Genomic DNA, 12,333 nt, shown 5'->3' with positions numbered 1-12,333 from the left:
TAGGTACCCTGGAAGATGGTGGCTGGGGTTGTTTCTGTTCTATTTCCTGACCTATGACCTGGAGCGGGGGAGGGAGCTTAACAGAAGAATAGAACCACATCTCCTAGTCTGATAACCCTGGGCCAGAAAGAAGGTCATCTATGGAAGTGTCAAGCCTTTTCTGGTTAGAGCCAGCCTCCAACAGTGCACATTATAAAGAACCACTGTAACCCTGAAGGTACTTGGGACTCTTACAGCAGAGAAATGGAAAAATAAAAAATAATGTTCGTGTACATAAGAGATAAGTACTCTAAAGAGAAATTATAAAATAAACAGTTGGAATAGGTAGTGGGTTTAATCACTGTAGGTACCCTAGAAGAAAATAGGTGTTTGGGCTTTGCTTGCATACACTTATTCTCCTTGTTCCAACAGATGCTGATTGGCAGTGATTACATATTCCCTAGTGAGTGAGATGTTTGGGTTTATGTAAACAGAAACTAGATTACATGGGGAGAATGGAAAGAAAAAGCACATGCATCCACTTTGAATTTTTTCTCTCTCAGGAAACTTGCACTCTTCTTTCATAAATATGAGAGGCTATTGGTCTGTTCTCAGTCATTTGCTAAGACACCAGGGAAAACAATGGTTGGTTGGTAGAGGAAGTGAAGCAAATTAAAACATTCAAAGGACAACATAAAGTAACAATGTACATGTCCTTTGAAAATACAAGTTTTAGGACTCTAAACTCTTTCACTATACCTGATTTTTACACAATACCAGAGTAATCAATATAGAGCCTATCATATTTCACGTTTCCATTTTTTTTTACCATCTTTATTGGAGTATAATTGCTTTACATGTTGTGTTAGTTTCTGCTGTATAACAAAGTGAAGCAGCTATACGTATACATATATCCCCATATCCCCTCCCTCTTGCATCTCCCTCCTACCCTCCCTATCCCAACCCTCTAGGTGGTCACAAAGCACCGAGCTGATCTCCCTGTGCTATGCGGCTGCTTCCCACTACCTATCTGTTTTACATTTGGTAGTGTATATATGTCAATGCTACTCTCTCACTTCATCCCAGCTTACCCTTCCCCCTCCCTGTGTCCTCAAGACCATTCTCCACATCTGCATCTTTATTCCTGTCCTGCCCCTAGGTTCATTAGAACCTTTTTTTTTTTAAGATTCCATATATATGTGTTAGTGTAATGTATTTGTTTTTCTCTTTCTGACTTACTTCACTCTGTATGACAGACTATAGGTCCATCCACCTCAATACAAATAACTCAATTTCATTTCAAGTCTACCATATTTGTTTAAGGTTTTCCACAAATAGTGAAAATGTGAACAGATTTCAATTTTTAACTCCTTATTTTTCAAACTACTTACTTCATATTTTTTAAACTATTATTTACCTTTGAGAAGATACTTAAGTATCTTTTCAAATGCAATTGCATGTGAATAACAGGTCTATGCTCTAACTTCTGACAGATCATATCCTATCAACATACCATGTCCTGCCATGATGGCCTCCAGACTGGATTCAGATTCCCTAAGTTCATAATGAAGCTTCCTACTTACTTTAGGAAAATGCAGACTCCAGCTCCACAGTGAAGGGCATGAAAAATGCAAGCTCCCACCTCTTCCCCATTCACAATTTCTTGGCAGCAAATGTTCTGAGAACACAGTATGGCTCCGCAGAAAAGACAGAGGACAGGGTGCTTTCGCTCGTCATCTGCAGACCGTGGGCACCTCAAAAGGGAAGAAAACATTCAGTATGGTGGAGAAATAATAAAAGCATGATATAATCAGTTAGCAGTGTTTTAGATGTATTAGCAGTGTTTTCATCACTGGCTGCTTTGCAGCAAAGAAAGCTCTTAAAACACAAGGAAACATTTAATTAGATGATTCCTTTTTAATACTTTTCCTTAAGAAGATAACAAAAAGTCTTCTGATTAATTCATAGTAAGAAAATTTATTTTTAAATATGCAGTGTTCTGTGAATTCCCACAAAGTGTGGCACTTAAATATGCCTTGAGATTGAGATCCATTTAGAGAATCCAGTCTTCATCTGACACGACCAATTTACAGTCAGCTCCCCCTCTGGATTGGTTTAGTCAATCTTGTGTCCTCAGTGTTGGAGCAATGACCTTGAAGGTATACAATTACTGTTGTTATTTTAACCACAATTTTCAGTAAGGGTTTAAACACATTTCCCCCACTTCTTTGAAGTATTGAGATCTTTAGGGTTGAAAGGGGAGACTGCAGTCTTTGAGCTGATGCACCTTTCCACCTGTGAAACACAGCCAAGTCTTGGGAAAGAAAAAGTGACAAAGTTTACTTGTTTGAACCAAGTAGTACTATGAGATCTGGCCATTTGACACAGTGGCATGCTAGAGCCTTGCTATAATGCCCCCAAGAGGGGTATCACTCTCTGAATTAAAGTGATAACGGCTATCTTTGTAAAAGGAGCTTCTTATACTCCTATCTCTGCTGTATAATGGACATAAAGCAAGCATCAATTTGGACAGAAAAAAATAAATGCAACCCCAGGAGAGATCCATTGATGTCCACAATTGGGTCAGAATAAAGAGCACCAAAACAAATCTCTAATATGGTATTAACAGTTTATTCTCTGATGCCCACTTTCTTAGGCAAGATAAGAAAATCACTATTCTCTACACAGGAGCAGAGGGACTCCCTGCATAGGTATTCCATTCCTGTCTCCTGTAGATGAGAGGGTTATTTTCACTCCCCGGGTGTTGCTCTTTTTGGATAAAGCCAACATCTTCTTTAACTTTTAGCACAGGATGGCTGAGTCCCATCCTATAGAGGAAAATGGGAGTGATGCCCCTGAAATACAGTACTGACCAGCCACCCTCCTCCACTAGAGATGACTCAGTCTTAATGGAAACTAGTAGTAACAATAAAACTGGAAGAGAGCATAAGATTTATTATTATTTTTACTTGAAACCAATAAGTACTAATATCATTCAGGAGCATCGTCACTGTGATTAATGATTAACACTCTTCTCAGAGCCAACAGCATGATACCCTTGAATGACTAGAAAACAATATCTATTCACAGGGTGTCTGTGATACCAATGCAGCCCCAAGATTAGGAAAATCACTGAATTTGGAGCTGGACGCAGTCTCTGAAATCATCCAGCTAATTTTTGGAGGGCTGAGAGGTAAAGTGATTCAGTCACTTCTTTAGTTGGCTGACCTTAATCTGCCTGAGACAAGCAGCAAGGGAGCTGAAATTGGTAATAGAGGCTGAACTATGGGCTGCCCAAGCCCCTGATGGGCCAGTTAAACCCCCTGGCTTTGTGGCTCAAAGCAATGGTTATAACTAAAGAAGAGAATTTCCTTAGTCATTCTGTAGGGTGGTGATTCTCAGAGTGGGCCAAAGAAGGGCTCTTCAAGCCCTTAAGATGACCCTGAAATGCAATCTCTCCTTTTGAGTCCTTCAAATGACAGCAAGTTATTTAACATATAGTTATAAAGACTAAGTCACCTTATAGATCAAGGCAGTTAACTGGAATTATTAATTAGTACCCTTAAATTTGAGAGTTAGTTGTGTTTACTGAGAGCTCTAATTAAGTTTAGTAAGAAGTTTAGCTGTTGCACAAAGCTCAGGAACATTACAAAACGCCTAACTGAGCTTTGGAATTTCTGTAATTTGGGAAAACAGTGCCTTGTCACCAGTACATTATCAACGGAGTCTTGAATAGGCTTTGATTTTCAAGCTACTGAGATTCTTGCCTTTTAATTACTAGTTACTGCTAGTTCCATGTCATCATTATCAGTCTGGTTTGCTATGGGTGATGTGTGATGCTACTGGATTGTCAAGGATACAGAACTGCATCAATAATAATTTTGGCTTATTATTTTCAAGATGATGCATTGTGATTCAAATATGAAATATTCACAAACCAATGGCTGAAGCAGATACAAATATGATTTCTCCATTCAGTGACATTTCACTGGTGGTGTGCTGCTCATTAATTTATGCTATTCAAATAACTTGCATCATATTACAGAAGGCAAAACAAAAATTACTGTTAACCTTATTGAACATAATTTTATCATAGAGCATCATGGGTTTAAGCTCATGTTGTTCTCTTATAAAAGTAACTAACAGGTAATTCATACATGGTATTAGCAATGAGCACAATGTAACTTGTTTTTATTGCTTCTCACTAGTCTTTATCAGCCAGTATTTTTTTGATTTGAAAGTGATCAGTGAAAGGGAAGATGAAGATAAAAGGAAATTTAGGAAACACTGCTTTAGAGTAGTGTTTAATCTGATTGAGGTAGGAGGAACATGGTGCCAGAAAAGGCTAAGGGGCTAAAAGGCTATTCCTCTTTCCAGTACCCAGGCTTGCACTTTGAGTCACAATGTTATCTGTTTTACTGTTATAATGAGCTTCCATATAAGATTGTGTTTGGGAAAAAAAAGTGTTCTTCAGTGTCATTTCAGTGAATGAATGTGGTCACCACACTGTAATGCGTGTAAAACAGTGTTTAAATACACATGTATAAAAGATATTTCTAAGACTGCTACTTGCTTGGGAAGTTGAGAACAGTGTGGTTCCTGTACCAGAACAACTACTGATCTGGCAAGAACTGTCTGAAGCAATTATTCTGGGAACTCAAGAGTCAGGACAAACACTTGCAGTGTCCAGAGGAGTGCTTGACAAAAATGAGGCTAGTAAATTTCAGTGAATTTTGGCATTCTGTGTAGTGGTTACCATCCCTTATCCCCCAGCCCCACAGCAGGTAGCTATGGGGGTGGCTGCCCACAATCCTGGTGCAGCATGCTGGTGCCAAGGTGGGCAAGAGGGACCTTGTGTTCAAAAATTAGGGTTGTATGTTTAGTTTTGCCTGGCAGTTCACTGAGGGGCTGGCACAGAAACTAACCATTGTTTCAGCTCCCGTGGGCTGAAGCAGCTTCCTTGGCGGTGATGGTAGTAGAGGGGATTTAAAGAGGTAGATAGTCTTTATATCTTTTCTTCTCTTTTTTTTTTTTTCTTATTGCGTCCAGGCATTTAAGGAAATCTCTGTCAGTTACTGGCTGACCACAGAGATAATGGAACAGAGACTTCAGTGAACACACAACGAATAGAGTCTTAGCAAAAACAGTTTGGAAAAGTCACTAAAACAAACAGATAACTACAGCCTTATCAAGTAACAATGGTAATTCCTGGGATGTGGTAAGAATCTGATTTCCAGAGTTATTATGTTACAATACTCAAAATGTCCCATTCTCAACAAAGCTTACAAAGAAACAGAAAAGTATGGCCCATTCACAGGAAACCAAAAAGAGACTGACAGAAATCATCCCTAAGGAAGCCCAGCCATGAGACATAATAAACAAAGACTTTAAATTAACTCTCCTACATATGCTCTTTGAAAGAAACCATTAACAACAACAAAAAAAAAACCTAGTGGAAATCAGGAAAGTTGCAGGGTACAAGATCAACAAACAAAAATCGGTTGTGTTTAAATACACCAGCAGGGCTTCCCTGGTGGTGCAGTGGTTAAGAATCCGCCTCCCAATGCAGGGGACACGGGGTTCGAGCCCTGGTCCAGGAAGATCCCACATGCCGCGGAGCAACTAAGCCCGTGCACCACAACTACTGAGCCTGCGCTCTAGAGCCCGCAAGCCACAACTACTGAAGCCCATGCGCCTAGAGCCCGTGCTCTGCAACAAGAGAAGCCACTGCAATGAGAAGCCCACACACCGCAACAAAGAGTAGCCCCTGATCACCGCAACTAGAGAAAGTCCGCGTGCAGCAACGAACACACAATGCAGCCAAAAATAAATACATACATACATACATACATACACCAGCAATGAACAATCCAAAAAGGAAATTAAGAAAACAATTTCATTTACAATAGCTTTCAAAAGAATAAAATACCTACGAATAAATATAATCAAGGGGGAAAAAGTCTTGTACACTGAAAACTACAAAACATCACTGAATGAAATTCAAGCAGCCCTAAGTATAGAAGGCATCCATGTTCATGGACTGGAAGACTTAATATTTTGTTAAGAAGGCAACACTCTCCAAAGCAATCTATAGATTAATGCAATCTCTATTAAAATCCCAATTGCCCCTTTTGCAGAAATGAAAAAGCCAATTCTCGAATGCCAGTTTAATCGCAAAGGACCCGAAATAGTCACAACAATATTGAAAAAGAAAAACAAAGTTGGAAAGCTCTCATGTTACAATTTCAAAGCTTACTACAAAGGTACAGTAATTAAAAAATGTGGTACTAGCATAAGGATAGACTTATAGACCAATGGAACAGAATTGAGAGTCCAGAAATAAACCCAAACATCTGTGACCAACTGATTTTCAAAGCAGGTGCCAAAACTATTTAATGAGGGGGAAAAAACAGTCTCCAAAAATGGTGCTGGGACAACTGGAAACCACATGGAAAAAAGAATGAAGTTGTACCTCCTACCTTATTCCAAAAATTAATTCAAAACAGATTCACAGCCTAAATATGAGCTAAAACTATAAAATCATTTGGAAAAAACATGGGAATAAATCTTCATGATCTCAGATTTGGCAACAAATTCTTAGTTTTGATACCAAAAGCACAAGCAACAAAAGAAAGAAACATAAGATGGACTCATACATCAAAGGACACTATGAAGAATATGAAAACACAACTTATAGGAGGAAATATTTGCAAATTAAAAGCTAATAAGGGTTTAATATCCAGAAAATAAAAAGAACTCTTACAACTCAACAACAAAAAAGATAGTCCAATTATAAAATGGGCTTGGGATTGCCATATATACACTAATATGTATAAAATAGATAACTAATGAGAACCTGCTGTATAGCACAGGGAACTCCACTTTGCTGTACAGAAACTAATACAACATTGTAAAACAACTATACCCCAATTAAAAAATAAAAAAATAAATGAAAAATAAATAAACAAAATGGGCAAAAAACTTGAACACACATTTCTCCAAAGAACATATACAAATCTGTAACAAGCACACAAAAAGATGTTCAACATCCTTGATCATTAAGGAAATGTATATCAAACCGCAGTGAGCTACCATTTTTCACCCACTGGGATCGCTTTAATTAAAAAACAAACAAACAAACGAGAAAATAAAAGGTGCTGGTGAGAATATGGAGAAATAGGAGCCCTCATACATTCTGGTGGGAATGTAAAATGGTGCAGCCATTGTGGAAGACAGTTTAATGGTTCCTCAAAATGTTAAACATAGGATTACCATAATGACCCAGCATTCTATTCCTAGGTATATATACCCAAGAAAAATTAAAATATATGTCCAACCAGAAACTTGTACATGAATGTTTGTAGGAGCATTATTCATAATAGTCAAAAGAGGGAAACAACCTAAATGCCCACCAATGAATAGATTAATGAACTTTGGTATATACATACAATGAAATATTATTTAGCCAAGAAAGGAATGAAGTACTGATACATCCTACAACTTGAATGAACCTCAAAGACATACTAAGTGAAGAAAGCCAGACACAAAAGGTCATAGATTGTATGATTCCTTTTATATAATATATCTAGAATAGGCAAATCCATGGAGACAGAAAGCAGATTATCAGTTACTACAGAATCGGGAAAGAGCGGGATGGAGAATGATTATTTAGTGGATGCAAGGTGTTTCCCTGGGGTGATCAAAAAGTTTTGAAATTAGAGAGAAACAGTGGTGGCACAACATTGGCAATACACTAAATGCCAATGAATTATACAAAATTGTATGTTATGTGATTTTCACCTTGATTAAAAAAAAAGGATTGAAAATCACTGTTACAGAGGATGCTCAGTGGTCACTTTTAAAAAATGTTTGCTAGTGGTGGTGAGTTTGCAAGCTCAAAAAAGTTTTAAATATATATTTCTTCTTACCTGAAATGAGAAGCTTGATTTAGGAGGCAGCTATAGTCATCAGGAAGCTCTATCAAACTATTTCTTTTTCTAGGGTACCTAGAAATATAATTTAAATGGCAATTTTATTTTATGAGTAAATAAGCCCAGATCAAAAACAGACCAAATAACAGAAGGAAGAATGTTTTAAAAATAATGAAAGGAGGGGAATTCCCTGGTGGTCCAGTGGTTAGGACTCCGTGCTTCCACTGCAGGGGGCATGGGTTTGATCCCTGGTCTGGTCGGGGAACTAAGATCCCACAAGCCGTGTGACGTGGCCAAAAAAACAGTTTAAGGATTCATATTTGCAATCCATAGCAATTCCTACTGTTGACTAGATTAAATCTAAACTTTTCAGCCTAGAATTCCAGATCTTTCATCAGCTGGTTTCCTCTCCAAACCCAACTCCTACTATCTCCTAAGACTAAATTGTTCTAGCTATATTTCTATACTGTCTAGGAAGGTAATATAAAGTAGTAGTTAAGAACACAGACTTTGAAATCAAACAGGCCCGGTTACATATCCTAAATTCTCTGACACCTGACAAGTCACTGAACCTAATCCTGTGTTTCCTGGTCAGTAAACTGAGAATAAACGTATTATACTTTCTCAATCATAGGGCACACCCTCAATTTAGTAACACATTTCCGGGGTGGGGGGGTGAGGAGAGAAACATTAAATACTCATGCTGATTTAAGAAATGAATAGTATCAAGGAACCTCAAAGGGCTGTTGAGAACTCAATAAGATATTGAAGTGAAACATAATATACTTAGTACTTGTTACATGCTTGCAAATGTTATTCATTCTCACCATAGTAATATGACAAAAGCCTTGCATGCATGTCCTGGGGAAGGTCATCTGAATAACATGAAATTCTCTTCTCAAACCCCAGTCAATTCAAATTCTACTATAATCTCTTCTGTGTTCAGCTAAAAATTATCTTCTCTAAGACTAAACTTACATCATTAAGAATATTTACTCTTTACATTTCTATAGCATTAACAGTATATTCCATATATTATTATACTGTATCTCATTTATGTACATAATTAGACTATAAACTACCTATGACCAAAAGCTGTATGTATTGTACCTTTTAACTCTCTCAGAGTATTTTAGTTTAGTACCATGCTAGGGAAACAGTAGATGTCTAAAAGGCACACAACGACTTCTGTGAGATTAATAGTGCTAAAATATGTACTCATCTTTTAAACTCTTCTTTTCTTGGTGATGTGAACACTACTGCATCTGAGCACAGGAGGTGGATCTATAATCTCTAAATCACTAAAGTTGGGTTAAGTCTTAGGCAGCAGCATATGCACATTTAAGGAGAAGCTGAAAGGAACTCAAGGGGTGAAAACAGATGAGAAAAGAAGGTAGCAAATGCACACTGTCTCACAATGTTTGCTTTAGCCATAAAAAAAAAAATTTGTGCTGGTGTTAGTATTTAAGGCTGGGGTCAATTCCTCTGCTTGTTTATTGACGCAATGCAATTTGAATAAAAATCAGAGACTGTACATAATACACACCAGGCCCTAGAGGGGACGCAAAGAAGATAAGCATGCGGTTCTGGCCACTGTTGAGTTTACTGTTCAGTGATTTACAGTGTTGGCTGGGACACACATACACACACATGAACAGACACATATGAGAGGATGTGTTAGGATAGGCTTCAGGAAGAAGGTAACATTTAAAATGGTCCTTGAGGGGGACTTCCCTGGTGGCACAGTGGTTAAGAATCTGCCTGCCAATGCAGGGGACATGGGTTCAATCCCTGGTCCGGGAAGATTCCGCGTGCCACGGAGCAACTAAGCCCGTGCACCACAACTACTGAGCCTGTGGTCTAGAGCCCGTGAGCCACAACTACTCAGCCCACGTGCCACAACTACTGAAGCCCACGTGCTCTAGGGCCCACGGACGCAACTACTGAAGCCCGCGCACCTAGAGCCCGTGCTCCGCAACAAGAGAAGCCACCGCAATGAGAAGCCTGCACACCACAACGAAGAGTAGCCCCTGCTCACCACAACTAGAGAAAGCCCGCGCACAGCAAGAAAGACCCAACACAGCCAAAAAAATAAATAAATAAATAAAACAAAACTGTCCTTGAGGAAGAGATGGATTTTGATTAAACCATAACTTAAGGGAGATAGGGGGGCTGAAGAAAAGTTTTGCTGGGTAGTCTCTAAGCTTATAGAAAGGAAGAGATGGGGAGGAGGGAATAGTTCTATTTATATCTTTATGCTCAAAAGGAAAAAAAGTGGTTTATATGAATACTGTCACTACCCTCTCATTTTAATACACTAGCAGTTCCAAGAAGCCTTTTAACAGGTATGCACTAGCTTAAGGTGCTGGTGGTGTCAAACAATTTAAGAGGGAAAGGACAGCCACTCCAAGAAAAAAATCAACTGTACGAAGAATCGAATTTCCGGCAAAGACCTAACAGAAATGTAAGAAACAATGTGCTGAGTGAGAATGAAGACAACAGACTAGAAAGCATCCTCATCAACCAACTACTTTTGGAAACACAACTTGTAGATAGGGAAGGACTGAGAAGTAAAACCAACCTGACTATGGCGCTTTTTTGCTTCAGACAGTTTAGTAAGGCAGGGTCTGTACACCATCTATATGGGGAGCAGAGAGAAAAAGCAAATGGGTCATCACAACTTCAGTGGAATATTCATGGAGCCATCCTCTCCAAACCTCTCTGTCCCTTCTTTCCATGTGCCCTCTGCTAGACTTCTTTTACCTTATATCTTGTCCCCCTTTCTTCTCCCTTTCTTTTCTCCCCTTCTTTTTTCTGTCTATTTACCCCCCTCTTTTATTAATTTCTTTTTTAAAAGGTTATCTATTACTAGAAAAACAGAAACCACTCTATTTTAACAAGAGGGAATTTAATACTAGGAATTAGAAATAAAGGTGACAGAAGGGCTGAGAAGCCAACCAGGAGTCAAAAAAGGCAAGGCAACCCAAAGATTAGCCAATAACAGGAAGCTACTACCCTTCCCAGGCTGGAGGAACAAAATAATATTTTTGGAGTGGTTTTGTTGGAGCTCAGGGTCACTGGTGGATGCTAGAACTACAGTAGACTTGTCTGGTGGGAACTAGATGTTCTGACATCCAGTAGAACATCAGTAGAACTGACAGTAGCCATTGTCAGGGATGCCCCACAAGGCAGAGAGAGGTGGTCTAAACACAGGTTTCTCTCTTCCTCCTGACCTCCAATATCTTGCCAGTGCCTCCCACAGGCTGAAGCCAACAGACGAGGGAGACTGGGAAATATGGCCTACAGAGGTCAGTCCCCTGCCTTTCAGAGCAGACAATGAGGAAAGGCTCTGAGGCAAGCAGAGCCAGGAATGGTACAGACTTTGTTTCAAAGTTCGAATTTTTAACACTAAACAAAAATGGCAAGTTAAAAATGTATCGACTCCAACAATATAAAAGTAAAATTAGTATAACCTACTGTGATTGCATTCAACACAAAGCATGATACTGATTTTTTTTTTGGATTCATTTTTATCACACTGAAAATCAGAATACCTCATGAGAAATGAGAAAACACAGAAAAGAACCCAAAAGAAGAGGTGAGAGCACAGAGAAAGGTGTCAGGAGATGGGCGGACATTCACACAAATCCTGACATGGGCATGCAGGGAAAAAGACACTGATCAAAGAAAAAGGAGAAAGAAAAAGGGTAGAAAATTGAAAAGACTAAAGGAAATCAAGGGTGTGATACTGTGACTGATAACATTAAAAAAGAGACAAGCCCCAAATGGAAGTTACTTGTGCCTAAGCCCACGTCCATCAAACCAAGACTTAACACCTAAACCTAATTGCAGTTTCAACCTTCCCCAGAAATGAAATCTTTACCCATCGGTCTGGAATTTCCTGGTCAGTACCAGTGAGGTAATCTGCCTAACAGATCCTTTTGTCCCGCAAAGGAAGGTTACCTTGCCTGAAATAATCCTTTTCTCATTTGACTTCCTTGTCCCACCTCCTTGCTGACTATAAAAGGCTCCTTTCTACTTGCTAGATGGGATGCTGCCCATTCATAAATCATTTAATAAAGCCAATTAGATCTTCAAACTTAATTTTTTTAACAATAATAAATATATTTGGTCTCTGACCCAGTTCCTGGCACAGACGGGTCAGCACAACTTGAGCACTGAGCTTCCAAAACCCTTGGAATTTCCAAAGTGACGTGAGTGAAAAAGGTGTCTTTTGTTATGCTAACAAAGTGGCTTTTGAACAAAAGGATGAGGGCTGGTAGCCAGGAGAACTAACCAGTGACTAGAGGGTTGGAACTTTCAGCCACCCCTTACCCACCAGCCTCTGGGGAGGGAAGAGGGGTGGAGGATGAATCAGTTGCCAACGGCCAATGGTTTACTCAATCACGCTTATGTAATAAAG

General features: G+C 39.1%; 1 protein-coding gene across 8 annotated transcripts in view; it reads right to left on the bottom strand.

The window, feature by feature from the left end:
• Positions 1-12,333, bottom strand: part of UBR1 (ubiquitin protein ligase E3 component n-recognin 1) — a 169,634-nt gene that overhangs the window by 5,731 nt on the left and 151,570 nt on the right. For 7 of the 8 annotated variants that reach the window (XM_089907321.1, XM_022587307.3, XM_089907323.1 and 4 more), the window contains 3 exons: positions 10,492-10,548; positions 7,908-7,985; positions 1,563-1,733 (listed from right to left, as the gene is read on the bottom strand). In XM_089907321.1, the coding sequence (XP_089763447.1) occupies positions 1,563-1,733; positions 7,908-7,985; positions 10,492-10,548 (306 nt within the window). The remainder of the gene's footprint in view (positions 1-1,562; positions 1,734-7,907; positions 7,986-10,491; positions 10,549-12,333) is intronic. The other variant, XM_089907322.1, reaches the window with a different exon arrangement.

The sequence above is a fragment of the Delphinapterus leucas genome, chromosome 2 (assembly GCF_059928025.1).
Source record: "Delphinapterus leucas isolate spDelLeu-1000000601 "Yukka" chromosome 2, BTC_Dleu_Yukka2, whole genome shotgun sequence".
Taxonomy (NCBI): domain Eukaryota; kingdom Metazoa; phylum Chordata; class Mammalia; order Artiodactyla; family Monodontidae; genus Delphinapterus; species Delphinapterus leucas.
Note: the sequence above shows the minus strand (reverse complement) of the source record. Positions and strands in the feature narration are given on the sequence as shown.